A 16,255-nucleotide genomic window follows, 5' to 3' on the forward strand; every position below is an offset into this window, starting at 1 on the left:
CTTTGCCCAGTCGCATTCCACTTCTCTCAGGGGCAAATATTGACATTTGGCTGTGAAAGGGGAAATCTAGATTATTTGAGGTTAGCGAACTCAAACAGACACAAAGACCGGTGGTTGGTCAACAGCGGACCGGGGCAGGTGGGTTAGGAAAATCCCACAGGATCTTACAAATCCATTTCTCGGAGCTCAGAATTGCAGCTAGATCGCAAACAAACAAAGGACTGGCTCAGAAACTGACCCCTTTGGCTTAACCTCTTAGGCTCCGCTGTCTTCATTTCCCCTCCGGAGGTGGCGTCCCTCTCCAGTTACAGATTTGCAAGGTCCTCGGGGCAGAGATCTGAAAAAGCCAGCTCTCCGGAACACCTCGGGGGAAGCATTCCCCCCCCCCCCCCCAGAATGCACATGAGACTGAACCTTGCTCAGATGACTTGCTTCTTTAAAAGAAAAATCGGACAATTTCACATTGTCCTATGCTAGGCCGCGAAAAGCTGGACTGGATGAATCCCAATTAAGATTGCCAGAAGAAATATCAACAACCTCAGATATGCAGATGGCACAACTTTGATGGCAGAAAGTGAGGAGGAATTGAAAGAACCTCTTAATGAGGGTGAAAGAGGAGAGCGCGAAATATGGTCTGAAGCTCAACATCAAAAAAACGTAAGATCATGGCCACTGGGCCCATCACCTCCTGGCAAACAGAAGGGGAAGAAATGGAGGCAGTCAGAGATTTTACTTTCTTGGGCTCCGTGATCACTGCAGATGGTGACAGCAGCCGTGAAATTAAAAGACGCCTGCTTCTTGGGAGAAAAGCAATGACAAACCTAGACAGCATCTTAAAAAGCAGAGACATCACCTTGCCAACAAAGGTCCGTATAGTTCAAGCTCTGGTTTTCCCAGTAGTGATGTATGGAAGTGAGAGCTGGACCATAAAGAAGGCTGATGGCCGAAGAGTGGATGCTTTTGAGTTCTGGTGCTGGAGGAGACTCTTGAGAGTCCCATGGACTGCAAGAAGATCCAACCTTTCCATTCTGAAGGAAATCAGCCCTGAGTGCTCACTGGAAGGACAGATCCTGAAGCTGAGGCTAAATAACAATTTATTTATTTATACCCAGCCCATCGGCCTGGATTGCTCCCGCCACTCTGGGCGATTTCCAGCCCAAATAAAAACATCAAGCATTAACAGTAAAAATCTGATCCAATATAAAGAGTCACAGTAACTTTCAAATAAACAACTCGTATCAAACAAAGCAACATTCAACAATCCATCAGAGCCTAATAGTAAACGTTAAAATTAAATACTGTATCAGCAAATAATCGTTAAACAGTTTACAGTTTAGACTGTAATCGATGAAAGATAACTATTGATCGGAGTAGTGGAAGAGATACAGTGTTATAAATTAGAAAATGTAAGAAACTGCAAAAGAAGTCAATATATATATATAAATTTGTTGGGAAAGATCAGGTTGTCTTTATGTCAAAAGTATTATTGGAAAAGTGAAAAACAAAATTTATAATAAAAATACAGTGGTACCTCGAGTTAAGTACTTAATTCGTTCCGGAGGTCCGTTCTTAAACTGAAACTGTTCTTAACCTGAAGCACCACTTTAGCTAATGGGGCCTCCTGCTGCTGCTGCTGCGCCGCCGGAGCACAATTTCTGTTCTCATCCTGAAGCAAAGTTCTTAACCTGAAGCACTATTTCTGGGTTAGCGGAGTCTGTAACCTGAAGTGTAGGTAACCTGAAGTGTATGTAACCCGAGGTACCACTGTATATGAAATCAGGGGTTGGATTTGAGATACAAGGCGGCTTAGTTTCGTCAGAATCAAGTACGGTACAGTGGTACCTAGGACGGCAAAACGTTTGGAAACCAAAGCACAGCTTCTGATTGGCTGCAGGAAGCTCCTGTAGCCAATCGGAAGCCGCGACGGACGTCCGGCTTACAAAAGAACGTTCACAAACCGGAACACTCACTTCCGGGTTTGTGGCGTTCAGGAGCCAAAACGTTCCGACTCGCAAGGCGTTCGGAAACCAAGGTACGGCTATATACACTTCCACTGTTAATGCTAAATACATGAGTTTTGGTACGTGAGCCATCATAGCCGCTAGAGGGCTGCGAAAATTTGTGTCCTGGGTTTCTTAGACTCTTACTATCGGAAACCCAAGGAGCACATGGGTTGACAAATCTGAAATCTATTGGCGTTTTTTCCAGCTTTTTCCAGTTTTTCCCAACTACGGGCAGTGGGCCCGTTGGCAGACGAACTCCGTGTTGCACGGTTATAAATGAAAGAGGCTGATTTCAATATGAAGTTGCCTTATGTTGAGTTATTAATCATGAGCAGGCAAACTAAGGCCCAGGGGCCGGATCCGGCCCAATCGCCTTCTAAATCCACCCCACGGATGGTCCGGCATGTTTTTACATGTGGAATAGGGACACGGATGGCACTGTGGGTTTAAACCACAGAGCCTAGGGCTTGCCGATCAGAAGGTCGGCGGTTCGAATCCCCGCAATGACGGGGTGAGCTCCCATTGCTCGGTCCCTGCTCCTGCCAGTTCGAAAGCACGTCAAAGTGCAAGTAGATAAATAAGTACCACTCTGGCGGGAAGGTAAACGGCGTTTCCGTGCGCTGCTCTGGTTCGCCAGAAGCGGCTTAGTCCTGCTGGCCACATGACCCGGAAGCTGTACGCCGGCTCCCTCGGCCAGTAAAGCGAGATGAGCGCCGCAACCCCCACGACTGGACGTAATGGTCAGGGGTCCCTTTACCTTTACATGAGTAGAATGTGCCCTTTTATTTAAAATGCATCTCTGGGTTATTTGTGGGGCATAGGAATTCGTTCATTATTCCCCCCCCCCCCCGAAATATAGTCTGGCCCCCCACAAGGTCTGAGGGACAGTGGAGCGGCCCCCTGCTGAAAAAGTCTGCTGACCCCTACAGTGCTAATCTATGAGCGCTGTATTACTACTGCCTCTGACTGGCAGTGGATGGGGGCAATTTTCAGAAGCACCTGCAGCTGAGAAGGGATTGAACCTATCACATTCTGCATGCCAAACAGCTGAGCTGTGACCCTAGTCAGAATGGCTGTGTTGGGGCATTACTAGGAGTAGAGGAAAACACCCCCAAAACAGCAGCAACAAACACTTTTTATTTATCTGATATGTTTATGATTTTAATGGATTGCATCCAGCATTAATTCAACTCACCGAATACATGAATGGGTCTCAATTAGCCACACATGCCCTTTCATTTCAATGGGTCTACTTTGAGTACACAGGTGGCGCTGTGGGTTAAACCACAGAGCCTAGGACTTGCCGATCAGAAGGTCGGCGGTTCGAATCCCCGCAATGACGGGGTGAGCTCCCGTTGCTTGGTCCCTGCTCCTGCCAACCTAGCAGTTCAAAATCACGTCAAAGTGCAAGTAAATAAATAGATACCGCTCTGGCGGGAAGGTAAACGGCATTTTCCTTTACCTTTACCTTTTTACTTTGAGTACGGCTCAGCTTGGATGCAATGGTTCTGTTTTGAGTAATAACTTCATTGCATTCAGCCGTATATTTACTGTGGAAAGCTTTGGGGGGGGGGCGATCGCTGCAAAATCCCGGACATTTGCTTACACACGGAAAAATGTGATAAATATCTTGAGTTTCTCAGATATTAAACGAGGGGGGGGGAACCAATGATATGCTACCCTGAGCTGCTTGAGGGCTAAAAGTAGGACAGAAATGCAATATAAAATACAACAAGGGGATGCACATACAGTATACCTCTGTTAAGTTTCTAGAGAAGCGAAGTTTCTCATAAAGCCATGAAGATTTTATAATGCAGCCGTACATTTAACTGAATTGCCTTCGGGCCTTTGAGGGAGGGGCAAGGCGTGTCTTGAAACTAGAAGGATGAAGAAATTCGTGCGACTCAACAGAAGAAGCCTATCCCTGCCTACTCAGGAGTCAGCCCCACTGGGCCCAATAGGGCTTCTCGCTGACTCCCAGGTAAGTGAGGCTTGCCGGCGGCCGGGTGACTTTAAACGAGGCCCCTGGGATTATTTTGATTTTGGCAGCCTGGCCAAAAAAGAAAAGATCTCTCCACAAAACGCTGCTGGCTGGGCGCTTTAGGCAAAGATCCACGGCGGCTGAAGAAACACATTTGCGAATTTAAAAAGGGAGAGAGGGCTGAGAAGGAGGGGAGGAATCGAAAACAGGAGCCACGTGCGGGAATCCAGGAAGTCGCCTTTGCTACGCAGACGCCTTTCCCACCGCCGGATAGGGTTTGCCTTCCCTGTAAGTCCTACTCAGAGTAAACCCAGCGAAAGTCATGGACCCCCCGCTTCCCCATGCAACCCAGCGCGTCTAGGAACTTTGTTGGAGGCAAGTCAGGGCAGGAAACTGCGCTCTGCTACTCGGGAGTAAGTCCCGAGTAGGGGGACGCCTACACTCCGAGGTAGCAGAACGAACGCCCTCAAAAAAACCAAAACACAAAACTTGCAAGAGACTCAGTCCACCTGTAGGGCCTTTTTGGTGGATCGGGGCGTGGAGCGAGCGCCGGGATCGGGGCCCTGGGAAGCAATCCCGGGGGTGGGGGCTCTCTTCCTTTCCGAAGTGGGGGGGGGGCGCAAACAGCGTCCCCTCCCCATTCAGCCACCTGAGCTCTCCAAAGAAGGCGTGCGCCCTGGGCGCAAAGACGCTTTCTGGAGAGGTGGGTTTGGGTAGGGAAGTGGGGGCGCCCTCTGCTGCCCCCCCCCCGCGCCCCAAGACTAACCTGCCAGGCTGGGGGGCTCCTCAGCGACGGCTCTGGGGCGCAGGAGCCCCAACGAAGCGCGGGGCGATCCGGAGCGCAGACTTTCCTCCTCCTCCTCGCCTCTTGTTTCTTTCCTTCCTTCCTCCAAGCCGGGCGGACAGGTGTGATGCCTTTTGCCCAGGAATGCGGCAGAGCCGCTTACCTTTAACCCCTTCCGTTCAGGCCCAGGGAGAGCGCCGAGTCTCGTTAGGAGGAGTCCGGCCGCTGGTCCTTCTATAGCTCCGTATTGCCTGCACGGACTGGCAGCGTCTTTTCGGGGGGGCTTCCAGCCGAGGGAGAAAAGCAATGACAAACCTGGACAGCATCTTAAAAAGCAGAGACATCACCTTGCCAACAAAGGTCCGTATAGTTCAAGCCATGGTTTTCCCAGTAGTGATGTATGGAAGTGAGAGCTGGACCATCAAGAAGGCTGATGGCCGAAGAATGGATGCTTTTGAATTCGAATCCCCACAATGACGGGGTGAGCTCCCATTGCTCAGTCCCTGCTCCTGCCAACCTAGCAGTTCGAAAGCACATCAAAGTGCAAGTAGATAAATAGGTACCGCTCTGGCGGGAAGGTAAACGGCGTTTCCGTGCGCTGCTCTGGTTCGCCAGAAGCGGCTTATTCATGCTGGCCACATGACCCGGAAGCTGTCTGCAGACAAACGCCGGCTCCCTCGGCCTATAGAGCGAGATGAGCGCCGCAACCCCAGAGTCGGTCACGACTGGACCTAATGGTCTGGGGTCCCTTTACCTTTATCTTACTCTGAAGCAAATGCACAATTCAGCTGGAAAGACACAAGAAGTCAGGTTGGGAGCAGGGAGGTTCTGACATTGGAACCTGCGCTGAGAAAGTTCATGTTTGCACAATAAAGGCGTAGGACAAAAGTGCCAAAAAAATAAACATATAAATCATTTTCTTTTATGGGGCAGGAGTAAAGTCTCACTGAATATGGTGGAATCTACTCTTTCAGTGTACCGTATATACTTCTAGGATTGACTTTCTTTTGAAACTTTATAGTTAGGCTGAGAGTGGATGATCGGTGCCCATTCAAACTTTGGTCTCTCCCAGGGAAGCGATAGCTGGCAAATTTTTGCCTTTTATGTCAGAATTTCTACCCTTTTGGTTTTTTTAATTTTTATTTCTGATTTTCAGTTTGGTGCTGGAGGAGACTCTTGAGAGTCCCGTGGACTGCAAGAAGATCAAATCTATCCATTCTGAAGGAAATCAGCCCTGAGTGCTCACTGGAAGGACAGATCCTGAAGCTGAGGCTCCAAGACTTTGGCCACCTCATGAGAAGAGAAGACCCCCTGGAAAAGACCCTGATGTTGGGAAAGATGGAGGGCACAAGGAGAAGGGGACGACGGAGGACGAGATGGTGGGACAGTGTTCTCGAAGCTACCAGCATGAGTTTGACCAAACTGCGAGAGGCAGTGGAAGACAGGAGGGCCTGGTGTGCTCTGGTCCAGGGGTAAAGGTATAGGGACCCCTGACCATTAAGTCCAGTCGTGGCCGACTCTGGGGTTGCGGCGCTCATCTCGCTTTATTGGCCGAGGGAGCCGGCGTACAGCTTCCGGGCCATGTGGCCAGCAGGATTAAGCCGCTTCTGGCGAACCAGAGCAGCGCACGGAAACGCCGTTTACCTTCCCGCCGGAGTGGTACCTATTGATCTACTTGCACTTTGACGTGCTTTCAAACTGCTAGGTTGGCAGGAGCAGGGACCGAGCAACGGGAGCTCACCCCATCATTGCGGGGATTCGAACCGGCGACCTTCTCATCGGCAAGTCCTAGGCTCTGTGGTTTAACTCACAGCGCCACCCACGTCCCTTGCGTGAAAGGGGGGGGGGAGTTATATGCCACCCTTTGCAGAATGGAAATTATGGGGATGAGCTGGATGACCTGTTAAGGTCCCCTTCCCTATTAGCAATTCTAGGAATCTGGAGTCCCAAAAGGGGCTTCCTTTGCAGATATAGGGTCTCAAACCTTTGCAAAATAAATCCGCCTTTGTTATTAAAAAGCCAACAAGTGAGGGCAATGTGTTCCCATGGGAACTAATGGCTAGGGAGGGGAAAAGGCCTTTTGTTCGGTTTGCCTTTCCACTGCCCCCCCCCCCCAGTAAATTCTGTTATCTGTGAGAGTCAGCTTTCCCCTCTCTGGCCATTTCGGAGTTAAACCACAGAGCCTAGGGCTTGCCGATCGATCGACGGGGTGAGCTCCCGTTGCTCGGTCCCAGCTCCTGCCCACCTAGCAGTTCGAAAGCACGTCAAAGTGCAAGTAGATAAATAGGTACCGCTCTGGTGGGAAGGTAAACGGTGTTTCCGTGCGCTGCTCTGGTTCACCAGAAGCGGCTTCGTCCTGCTGGCCACATGACCCGGAAGCTGTACGCCGTCTACCTCGGCCAGTAAAGCGAGATGAGCGCCGCAACCCCAGAGTCGGCCACGACTGGACCTAATGGTCAGGGGTCCCTTTACCTTAACCATTGGTCATGCTGGCTAGGACGGGCCAGCAAACAGCGAACAGGATTCTCCTCCCATTCTTTTCCAAATGCAAGAGCAGTGCTTAGAGTGTCGACTTGGGAGATCAGGGTTCAAATCTCGCCACTCTGACACAGATCTCGCTGGGTGGCCTTCGTCTGGTCAGTTGGCCCACCCAGTCTTGTGTACACTGACTGGCAGCAGCGGAGCTCTGGAGTTTCAGGCTGGGGGTCGAAACTGGGTCCTTTGCTATCGAGGGTCTGGAAACCGAGCCTGATGAGGAACGGTCGAAGGAGCTGGGTATGTTTAGCCTGGAAAAGTGGAGATACCTGATTGCCATCTTCCAATATCTGACGGGCTGTCCAATGGAAGCTTGTTTCCTCCTGCTCCGGAGGGTAGGACTCGAACCCGTGGCTTCAAGTGGCGAGGAAGGACATTCCGACTCAACATCAGGAGGAATTTTCTGGCAGTCAGAGGGGGTTGGACTGGATGACTCTCAGGTTCCCCTCAAACTCTGCAGCCCTCTGATGCCGAGTTGTTGCCCTTTCAAGCAAGTTTCTAGTCCTCAAGGTTCCGTGTAAAGGCATATTAAGCGTCTAAGCCACACACACCCCATCTTGGTCAGTGTTACTCACACTGGCTGGCAGCAGCTGGGGGATTTCGCTCTCTCCCTACCTAGAGATACCAAATATTGAACCAGGAAACTTTTGCAGCCAGAGTGCCCGCTCTACCTCTGAGCTGAGCCGGACTGATGAGGCGGGAGTGGCCTGTAGGAAAGGGGGTGTGGCCTGGAGGAAAGGGGGAGTGGCCTGGAGGAAAGGGGTGTGGCCTGGAGCAAAGGGTGCGTGGTCTGGAGGAAAGGGGAGTGGCTTGGAGGAATGGGGGAGTGGCCTGGAGTAAAGGGGCGTGGCCTGTAGGAAAAGGGGACTGGTCTGGAGGAAAGGGCATGTGGCCTGGAGGAAAAGGGGAGTGGCCTGGAGGAAAGGGGAGTGGCCTGTCGGAAGTGGGAGTGGCCTGGAGGAAAGGGGGAGTGGCCTGGAGGAAAGGGCATGTGGCCTGATGGAAGTGGGAGTGGCCTGGTGGAAAGGGGTGTGGCTGATGAGCTGTAGCCAGGGGGGGCACGGAAGGACCAGGTAGGGAGAACTAGAAGGGGCCACTTTTTGACTTTGGGGCTTATTTCCACCCCACCCCACCCCACTCTGCCACATAAAAAGTCCTCCCCCACCCACCCCTTATCCTTTCCCCCCTCCCCTTGCTTAAACACCTCCCCCACCCCAAATAAACCAAATAAACTCATTTTTTCGTTTTTAATTCAATCGGTATTAGTGCCCATAACACAGGAGACTAAAAGTGGAGTCCTAGACAGGGCGACTCGGACGTAAGCCCCACCGAGCCCAATGGATGCTCACCTCCAGGTAAGCAGGTGCGCAGGATCGCGGCCTAATACATGCAACCGAGAGTTGAGGTTAAGGCTCTCTCTTTTCCCCCTACCCCCTTTGCTTTGTCTCCCCCCCCCCATAGGATTTGGCCTGTCCCGTTCAGGGCGAGTTCACTCGTGACGTTTGTCCCGCACAGCAGGGGGAGTGGCCATTCTTGCATTGCGGGGGGTTAGTCTAGATGACTCTACGGGTCCCTTTCCAATGCTACAAGGTCTGTGATTCGACAGATGTCGCTGGAGCCCAGCTCCCATTGCCCCTGCCGCCCCGGCTATCAGGGATGATGGGAGATGTGGTCCAGGTAACATCCCTGGCCAATAATAATAATAATAATAATTTTATTATTTATATGCCTCCCATCTGATTCTTAAAGTTTGTGTCTGTGGTTTCCAGGAAAGCAGAGGAGGGCAGGAGACACACTAAGGTGGCTTGGTGGAACCGTGGAACAGGCAAAGAAGGACTAATCCGTCTGGCGATGTTATCCGTCCACCCCAAAAAAAGTCGCTGGCAAAAGGAGTCTTCTGTGTAAGCCAAACCAGAAGCGTCTCTTGACCACGTCGCTTGCGAAGGGCAATCGGAAGTGTTCAAAATGGAGCGTGTCTGTACAAGGCCGGGGATACGAATTCGGCAAGGGGTGCTCGTGGGGGAACGGTGAGGTATTCTTCCGAAAGATGACCCCGGTCTCATAATCCAAGCAGGAAGGGTGTTTTCCTGCAGGAGAACACCATATTTAATTCTCAACGGGGCGAAGTTTTTTGCCCCGACGGTGGGGGAGAATCGCTCACCCTCATCCCCACAGACTGGGTGGCTGAGCCCCGATCCACCTCGTAGCACCACCACCGACAGCCACGTTGACCCCGAAGCATGAGGTGGGCTTTGGGCATCTCTTGGTGCGTTAAGAAGTCCGAGAAGCCGTTTCGAAAGGGAGGAAGGATTCGGTGGGCATGAAAGGAATCTCTCCCCAGCGATCAGCCCAAGAAACGGCTCCCCCAGTCCTGTGTCAATATGGAACCAAAAGCTCCCCGATTCCTCCTCGCTTTGCTAAGAAGCAAGGCGGGGAGTTAGCAGGCAGTGACAAAGTCTTCCTTTTTTTTTTTAATAGAAAAGAAAACGAACGAAAGATAAGCAAACGGAGACAAGCTGTGTTCGTACAGAGGTGCGACGGCGGCACCCGGTATCTGCTCAGACCTGCACTTTTTGGATCTGTTTCTCGTTGTCCGCGGGCTCCGCCATGGGACTGGGCGTGTAGTTGAAAGGGCTCACCCGGGCAGCCCGGCTCGGGGAGCTGTGCCTGCTTGGGGGGAAGTTCCCGAGGGAGCTGACGGGCGCTTCGTGCGTGAAGGAGATGGGCACCGCTGCGGGGGCCTTGCCTGGAGTGGAACCGCCTGAGTCTCCTGCTTCTGAGAATGTGAGGAGCGCAGCCTTGTTCTCCATCGTCGGAGAGGTGCTGGAGTTGGTTTTGGCGGCGGAGAAGTCTTCCGTCTGCACGACGGCGTCGCTGGTCTTCCGCAGGGCCTGAGGGGCCTCTTCTTCCTCCAAGGTGCTGACCAGTGGCAGGGCCGTGGGAGGGAGGGTGGTCTTCAGGATGTGGGGAATGTCCTCGTCTCGGATGCGCTTCCACGTCCCCCTGACGATCGCCTGCTGTGCCTCTTCGGCCTGCTTTTCCGGCGCTCCCAGAGGAGGCACCACGGGGAGTTTGGGCCCTTCGTCGTTCTTCTTCTTCGTGGGCTCTTGGCAACCGGGAGCGGCCGGGCTGCCCGTCCTCTTGACGACGTTGATCTGAGGTGACGACGAGTACCGTTTGAACGGCTCCGGCGGGCCGTTGCCCGTTTTGACCGGGAGCCTGCAGGGGCTTTCCGAGCTGGTCCGCCTGGGAGGCCTCATGCCTGCCGGGACCCTGTGGCTTGACAGAGGTCCCCGCGAGACAACGGGCCGCTGCATCAGCCCCCCGGACTTGTCCGCCTTGAGCTCGTCGCACCGGGAGGAGCAGAGGAAGACGGGCGGCAGGCCGGGGCGGCCCCTCCGAGGTGAAGCGGCCGGGGAGAGCGTCGAGTTCGGCTGCGGCGACGAAAGCTCGGCCCGGTGCCTCATGAGCAGGCCGGATGACTCCTTGATGAACGTCAGTTGCCTCAGGAAGCCGGAGCGGTCCGACTCGCTGGCGGCGGACCTCGCGGAGGACATGCGGACCAGATTGAGGTGGCTGCTTTGCAGGGTGGGCTTCCCGCCGGTTTGGGGCCTTGTCCCTCTGCCTCTCCCCACCTGCTCCTCCAAAGTAGGCATGGCATTCCTGGCCGGCAGCATTTTCTTCACCGGCTTCTGCATGAAGGGGATACGGACGGGAGACTTCTGGGTCTTGTGTTGTTTGGGGACGGGAGACTTCTGCACCGGCTTGGGGTTCTGGCCGGGAGATGTGGCGTTCCCGTTTGCCTTCCCAGCTTCCCGAGTCGGTATCTGCCGGCCGGGCGGCTGCGAAGGGGACATCAGCTTCTTCTGGTTGGGCTGAGACGGCGTGGACGTCCGGGACGACCCCGAGGAAGGGGCTTTCGTCATCCGGGCCGGCGGAGTTGCGCTGCGTTTCGGCAAGGTGAGGTCCACCATCTCCGAGATCTTCCCCGGCCTGTGGAGGCTCCGAGACCTCTGCTGGTTCAGGCTGAGATTCTTCACAGGTGCTTCCTGCTTTGCTGGGGGTGTGGCCTTCTTCGGGGCAGCTCTGGGGCTCTGTGCCGGCGAGTCCTTCGCCACGTTTGGCATGTAGATCACCGTACGGCCTCGGAAGACCACCGGCAAGTTGGTGAGCGGCTTCTGCTGAACGTTCTTCTCCGCCCGACTGTTCTGGGCCCTGGGACCTCCTGTGGCGACCTTCTTGCCATCCTGGAACGCCCTCGGAAGGTCTTTCTTCTCCACGTGACGGCCGGGGACCTTCCTGCCTGCCTTCTTCTCCTTCCTCTCCAGAGACAGCTGCAGCGTGGATCCCGACGACAGGCCGGACATGAAAGAGAGAATGGAGTCCGATTCCGAGGACGGGTCGCGGGCAAAGGAGGAGGCCGCCTGGTGCAGCCAGGTGACAATGGAGTTGGCTCCTTCCTGGATTGCCTTCCAGTCGACACTGTCCAGGTCTGAGGCGGCTTCGTCCGGCGTGGCCTCTGGCTTCCGCTCGTGGGGCTTCCTCCCCTTCCTCTCCTTCTCGCCCTGCTTCCTTTTCCCCGAGTGCCTCCTCCTCTTGGCCGCGGCCGACCCGACCCCCTTGGGTAGCAGGTTGTCGTCCGAGTCACAGCTGAGGGAGCTCCCCGAGCTGCCCCTCCTCTTGGACAGCGCTGCCCGCATCTCCTGCCGCCGGCTCAAGGCCAGCTTGGCTCGGCCGTACAGCTGCCCCCTCCCATCTGCGTGGCACAGCTCCACGTCACTCAGGGAACTCAGAGAGGAGCTGAGGGAATAGCATGGGGGTGTCTCGTCCGCAATGAGGTTGCTGCGCAACTTGGTAGCCATCTTGGTTTTCGGCGGCGGCTGCCTGGAAGCAAACTCGGCCTCTTTCTTGACCCAAGCTTCCTTTCTTTGGCCTTTGCCAGGTGCGCCGGCCTTCCTCCTGGGCGAACGTCTCACCCCGAGTTCCGCCAAGTCGTCTGAGTCGTTCTCGTAGAAGCAATAGACCGCCTCTTCGGTCGGTGTGGTGTGGCAGAGCGACTGGAAGACCATGTCGCTGCTGCCGTTCTCCTGAGGGGCGTCTTTCCTGGAACGGCTGCCTTCTGAGCTGGCCCTCAGGCTGCCCTGCCTCACAAGCGTCAACTCCAGGTTTCTGAGGGGGACGTGTCCTCGCTTGGACTCGGCCGACTGGGCCCGGCCTGTGCGGAGCGGGCTGGTGTGGCTTGAGCCCGTGTTGTGCTTGTACGCGGATGCCACTCGGGTTGGCGTGGAATGGCTGGAGGTTATCCTTCCGGCCCGGAAGCCTCCCGCCTCACCCTGGGCCGCCTCCATCTTGAGGCCTAATCCACGTGGGCCCAGAGCGTCCCTCCTCTTCCCGGAGCACCGCCTCAAGTCCGCCTCCTCCTTTGTCGGGTACTGGAGCGTCTCGTCGCTCAGGGAAGCCGCGCTGGAGAAGTTGACTGGAGTCCCTTCAGCCGAGTCAGTGAAGGAATCCTCATCGCCGACGTAGTCTTTTCTGGGCCTCGTGGCGGCCGTAGAACGCCTGTGCTTGGGGAGACCAAGGTGAGAACTGGCGGGGACCAGCATATAAACCGGGACGTGCACTGGCTTCTTGGTTTGGGGGTTCAGAACCTGGCCCGGAAACCCGGAGACGAGAGACGTCCGCACTTTCCGGAAGCGCGACGGCATGGCCGAATTGATGCACTCCTTCAAGATCTCGATGTCTTCGTCGGAGGTCAGCTCAAGGCGCTCTGGCTTCCTCTGGCTCTCGGCGGCCCTCTCTTCCTCGTGTGCCGCGAAGCCCAGGCCGCCGCTCCTGTCGGGGAAAGGGGGCATCAACTTCAACTCCACGTCCTTCTGTACGTAGTGTTCGTGGAGAGGAAGAGCGCTCAAGCTGGAGGCGCAGGAGAAGTTCTCGTTGGGCTTCTCCACGGTGAAGTAGACCATGGAGTCGAGGTCTTGGGGCACCTGGAACCGCTCCTTGAAGTCCGTGATCTCCATGAACTTCTTGACGTTGTTCTCCCACTGGATGTTGAACTGGCTCGCCTCCTTCTCCGGCTGACCGCTGAGCTCGAACAGGGGTGTTTTGCTGCGGCTGGGGGGCATGGTCTGCCCGGGACTGTCGGGCAGCTCACTGGGACTGATGGTGCCGCTGATCATCTCGCTGCAGGGCTCGCTTTGGATGGAACTGGCGATGGACGGACTCTCGAAGCTGCCCAGCGAACTGACCGAGCTGCAACGGCTCATCACCAGCGGCGTCTCCTGTATGTAGTTCTCCGAGGAGCTGGACGGCGTCAAGTCCTCCGGCCGGCAGGGCGAAGCTCCGCGGAGGAAGACCTTCTCCTTCTTGGGGAAAGGGATGGCGATGGGCTGCGAGGCGGCCGGGGCAGGCTCCGCTTGCCGTCCCTTCCGCGCCTCCTCCATCTCGGCCACCTCTTCCACCTCGATGATCTCCAGCGAGGAGTCGCTGTCCGTCTCATTCTCGCTGTGGCTCTGCCCGTCCAGGATGTTGTCGGCCGAGGAAAGCGAAGACAACGAGCTGCAATGAGAGAAGCAGATCGGCGTGTCTTCCACCGAGTACTTCTGCAGCTGCTCTTGCGCCGCGGGGGCCGGGGGCCGAGCAGGCAGCTTCTCAGGAACGTTGCTCAGGTTTCCGATCGACTTCAGCGACAAGAAGGGACCGGTTCCCTGCGGCCCGGCCGTTTCGGGCGCTGAGCTACCGTCCCCAATGCTCTCCACCAGGGGGACATGTTGGTAGGACGGCGAGAGCTTAATCGTGTGGACTTTGGGGTCTGCGTTTAGCTCATTGCTCAGAACTTTCGTCTGGGGTTCTGGGTCCTTCTCGGCAACCACAGCGTCCGATTTCGGGAGCTTTCCAAGGTTTTCCAGCTTTTCTGCCGCCTCTCCTGTCCCGTGACGTTTCTTTCCTGGCACCTCTGCCTTCTCTGGCCTGTTGCTCAAGATGTTCTTCAGGTCCAGGCGGCTGGGCCGCTTCTGGTAGCGATGCAACTCGTCTTTAAAATCCAAGAAGGTCGTTCCGGTGCAGGGCTTCATGTGCTCCTTGGTGCAGTAACCGTCGCTGGTGCTCCCGCTATTGAGGCTGTCATTGGAGAGGCTGGTGTAGGCCGTCTTCAGCCGCAGGAGGGTGTGGGCGCGGCACAGGCCTTCCCGCTTGGCAAAGCCGCTGGCGTCCGACAGCCGGCACGGCGAGCACGACTGCGCACGGGCCTCGTGCACCTCCTCCAGCCCCAGCTGCCAATCCAAGCAGTGGTCCTCAGAGCTGAGGCTGAAGCTGTCGTCCGACGACGTGTGCAGGACGGAGATGTCCTCCACCAGCTTGTCAATCTTGGCCACGGCGGTGTTGATTTTGTTGGCCAGCTTCTCGGCCGCCGCGGAGACGTCCTCGTCCGGGCGGAGCAGCGAAGGAGCCACCTGGGCGGCTTCCGCCGGACGGCTCCCATCCTTTTCAGGCTCGGGGCACCTCCGTGGAGCACCGGCTCGCGGCAACGCCTGCCCTTGGAGGAAGGAGGAGTTCAGGAACATGGAGAGGACAGAGGCGTTCCCTGTTTCGGAGGCGTTGGGGCCCTCGTCGTCGTCAAAGCACCCCGAATCGGAGGCGTAGTCTTTCACCAAACTCTCTATGTGCCTTATGGGCTTTTTGGTGCTCTGTGCCTTCAAAGTCTGCTTCTCCAGGCTGTCAAAGGCCTCGGCCAGGTGTTTCGTGTCCAGTTCGGCCTCCAGCGCCTTCTGCTTCCTCATATAAAGCGACGGCATACAGGACCCTGGCGAGATGACCACGGCGTCTTTGTATTTCGGGGGCCGGTTGGCCAGGAGGTTTCGCAAGGCCGCCGCGCTGCCCATGGCGATCATCTTGTGCTTGGAGTGTACGAGGTTTCGGAGCATGCTGATGGCGCCCAGGTCCCACAGGAGCTCCTGGTCTTTGGGGCTGCGGGCCGAGAGGTTCCAGAGGGTGCCGCAGGCGTTGCTGACGATGGTCAGGCTGTGTGACTTGAGGTGCTGCAAGAGGGTCTGCAGGCAGCTGTGGTCTCTTAGGACTTGCCTGGAAGACAGTCGGGTGGGGAATAAATTAAAAACAACACAGTGGCACGGACCTGCGTTTCGCTGAACAGTGGTGCCTTGGTTCTCAAACTCAATCCATTCCAAAACCAAAGCGTTCCAAAACCAAGGCGCGCTTTCCCATAGAAAGCAATGCAAAACGGATTAATCCGTTCCGGACTTTTAAAAACAACCCCTAAAACAGCAGTTTTGCTCTCTAATGAGACCGTTGATCCATAAAATGAAAGCGACAAACAATGTAAAGGTAAAGGGACCCCTGACCATTAGGTCCAGTCGTGGACGACTCTGGGGTTGCGGCGCTCATCTCGCTTTATTGGCCGAGGGAGCCGGCGTACAGCTTCCGGGTCATGTGGCCAGCAGGACTAAGCCACTTCTGGCGAACCAGAGCAGCGCACGGAAACGCCGTTTGCCTTCCCGCCGGAGCGGTACCTATTTATCTACTTGCACTTGGATGTGCTTTCGAACTGCTAGGTGGGCAGGAGCAGCGACCGAGCAACGGGAGCTCACCCCATTGCGGGGATTCGAACCGCCGACCTTCTGATTGGCAAGCCCTAGGCTCTGTGGTTTAACCCACAGCACCACCCGCTGTACAATGTACTGCACTATAAAATAAACAAGACAGCATTGTAGATGATAAAAATTAAAATCAAACTTTTTTCTTAGCTACACAGAAGCACAGCTTCTGATCGGTGAAGGCGCCCCGGAAACAATAGCCGACAGTTGCATCGGACGTTCGGCTTACGAAAACTGTCCAAAACCCGGAACACTTACTTCCAAGGTTTTCAGCGTTTGAGAATCAAGGTACCACTGTATTCAAACACCTTGTGTTCCAAACCTGGAAGTGAGTGTTCTGGTTTTT

The 16,255-nt window shown here is 55.2% G+C and overlaps 2 protein-coding genes across 3 annotated transcripts in view; both read right to left on the minus strand.

Moving 5' to 3' along the window:
• TJP3 (tight junction protein 3) overlaps positions 1-4,903 on the minus strand; it is a 48,954-nt gene extending 44,051 nt beyond the window's left edge. The window contains exon 1 of the mRNA XM_083483689.1: positions 4,751-4,903. The gene's annotated coding sequence lies outside the window, so the exon portion shown is untranslated. The remainder of the gene's footprint in view (positions 1-4,750) is intronic.
• A 3,632-nt stretch (positions 4,904-8,535) lies between these two features.
• The window catches only part of APC2 (APC regulator of WNT signaling pathway 2), a 46,714-nt gene continuing 38,994 nt past the window's right edge, over positions 8,536-16,255 (minus strand). For both annotated transcript variants that reach the window (XM_083483542.1, XM_083483541.1), the window contains exon 15: positions 8,536-15,379. In XM_083483542.1, coding sequence (XP_083339668.1) covers positions 9,862-15,379 — 5,518 coding nt within the window. In that variant the 3' untranslated portion in view covers positions 8,536-9,861. The remainder of the gene's footprint in view (positions 15,380-16,255) is intronic.

Source organism: Podarcis liolepis (genome assembly GCF_965112155.1).
Source record: "Podarcis liolepis genome assembly, chromosome: 18".
In the NCBI taxonomy this organism is placed as follows: domain Eukaryota; kingdom Metazoa; phylum Chordata; class Lepidosauria; order Squamata; family Lacertidae; genus Podarcis; species Podarcis liolepis.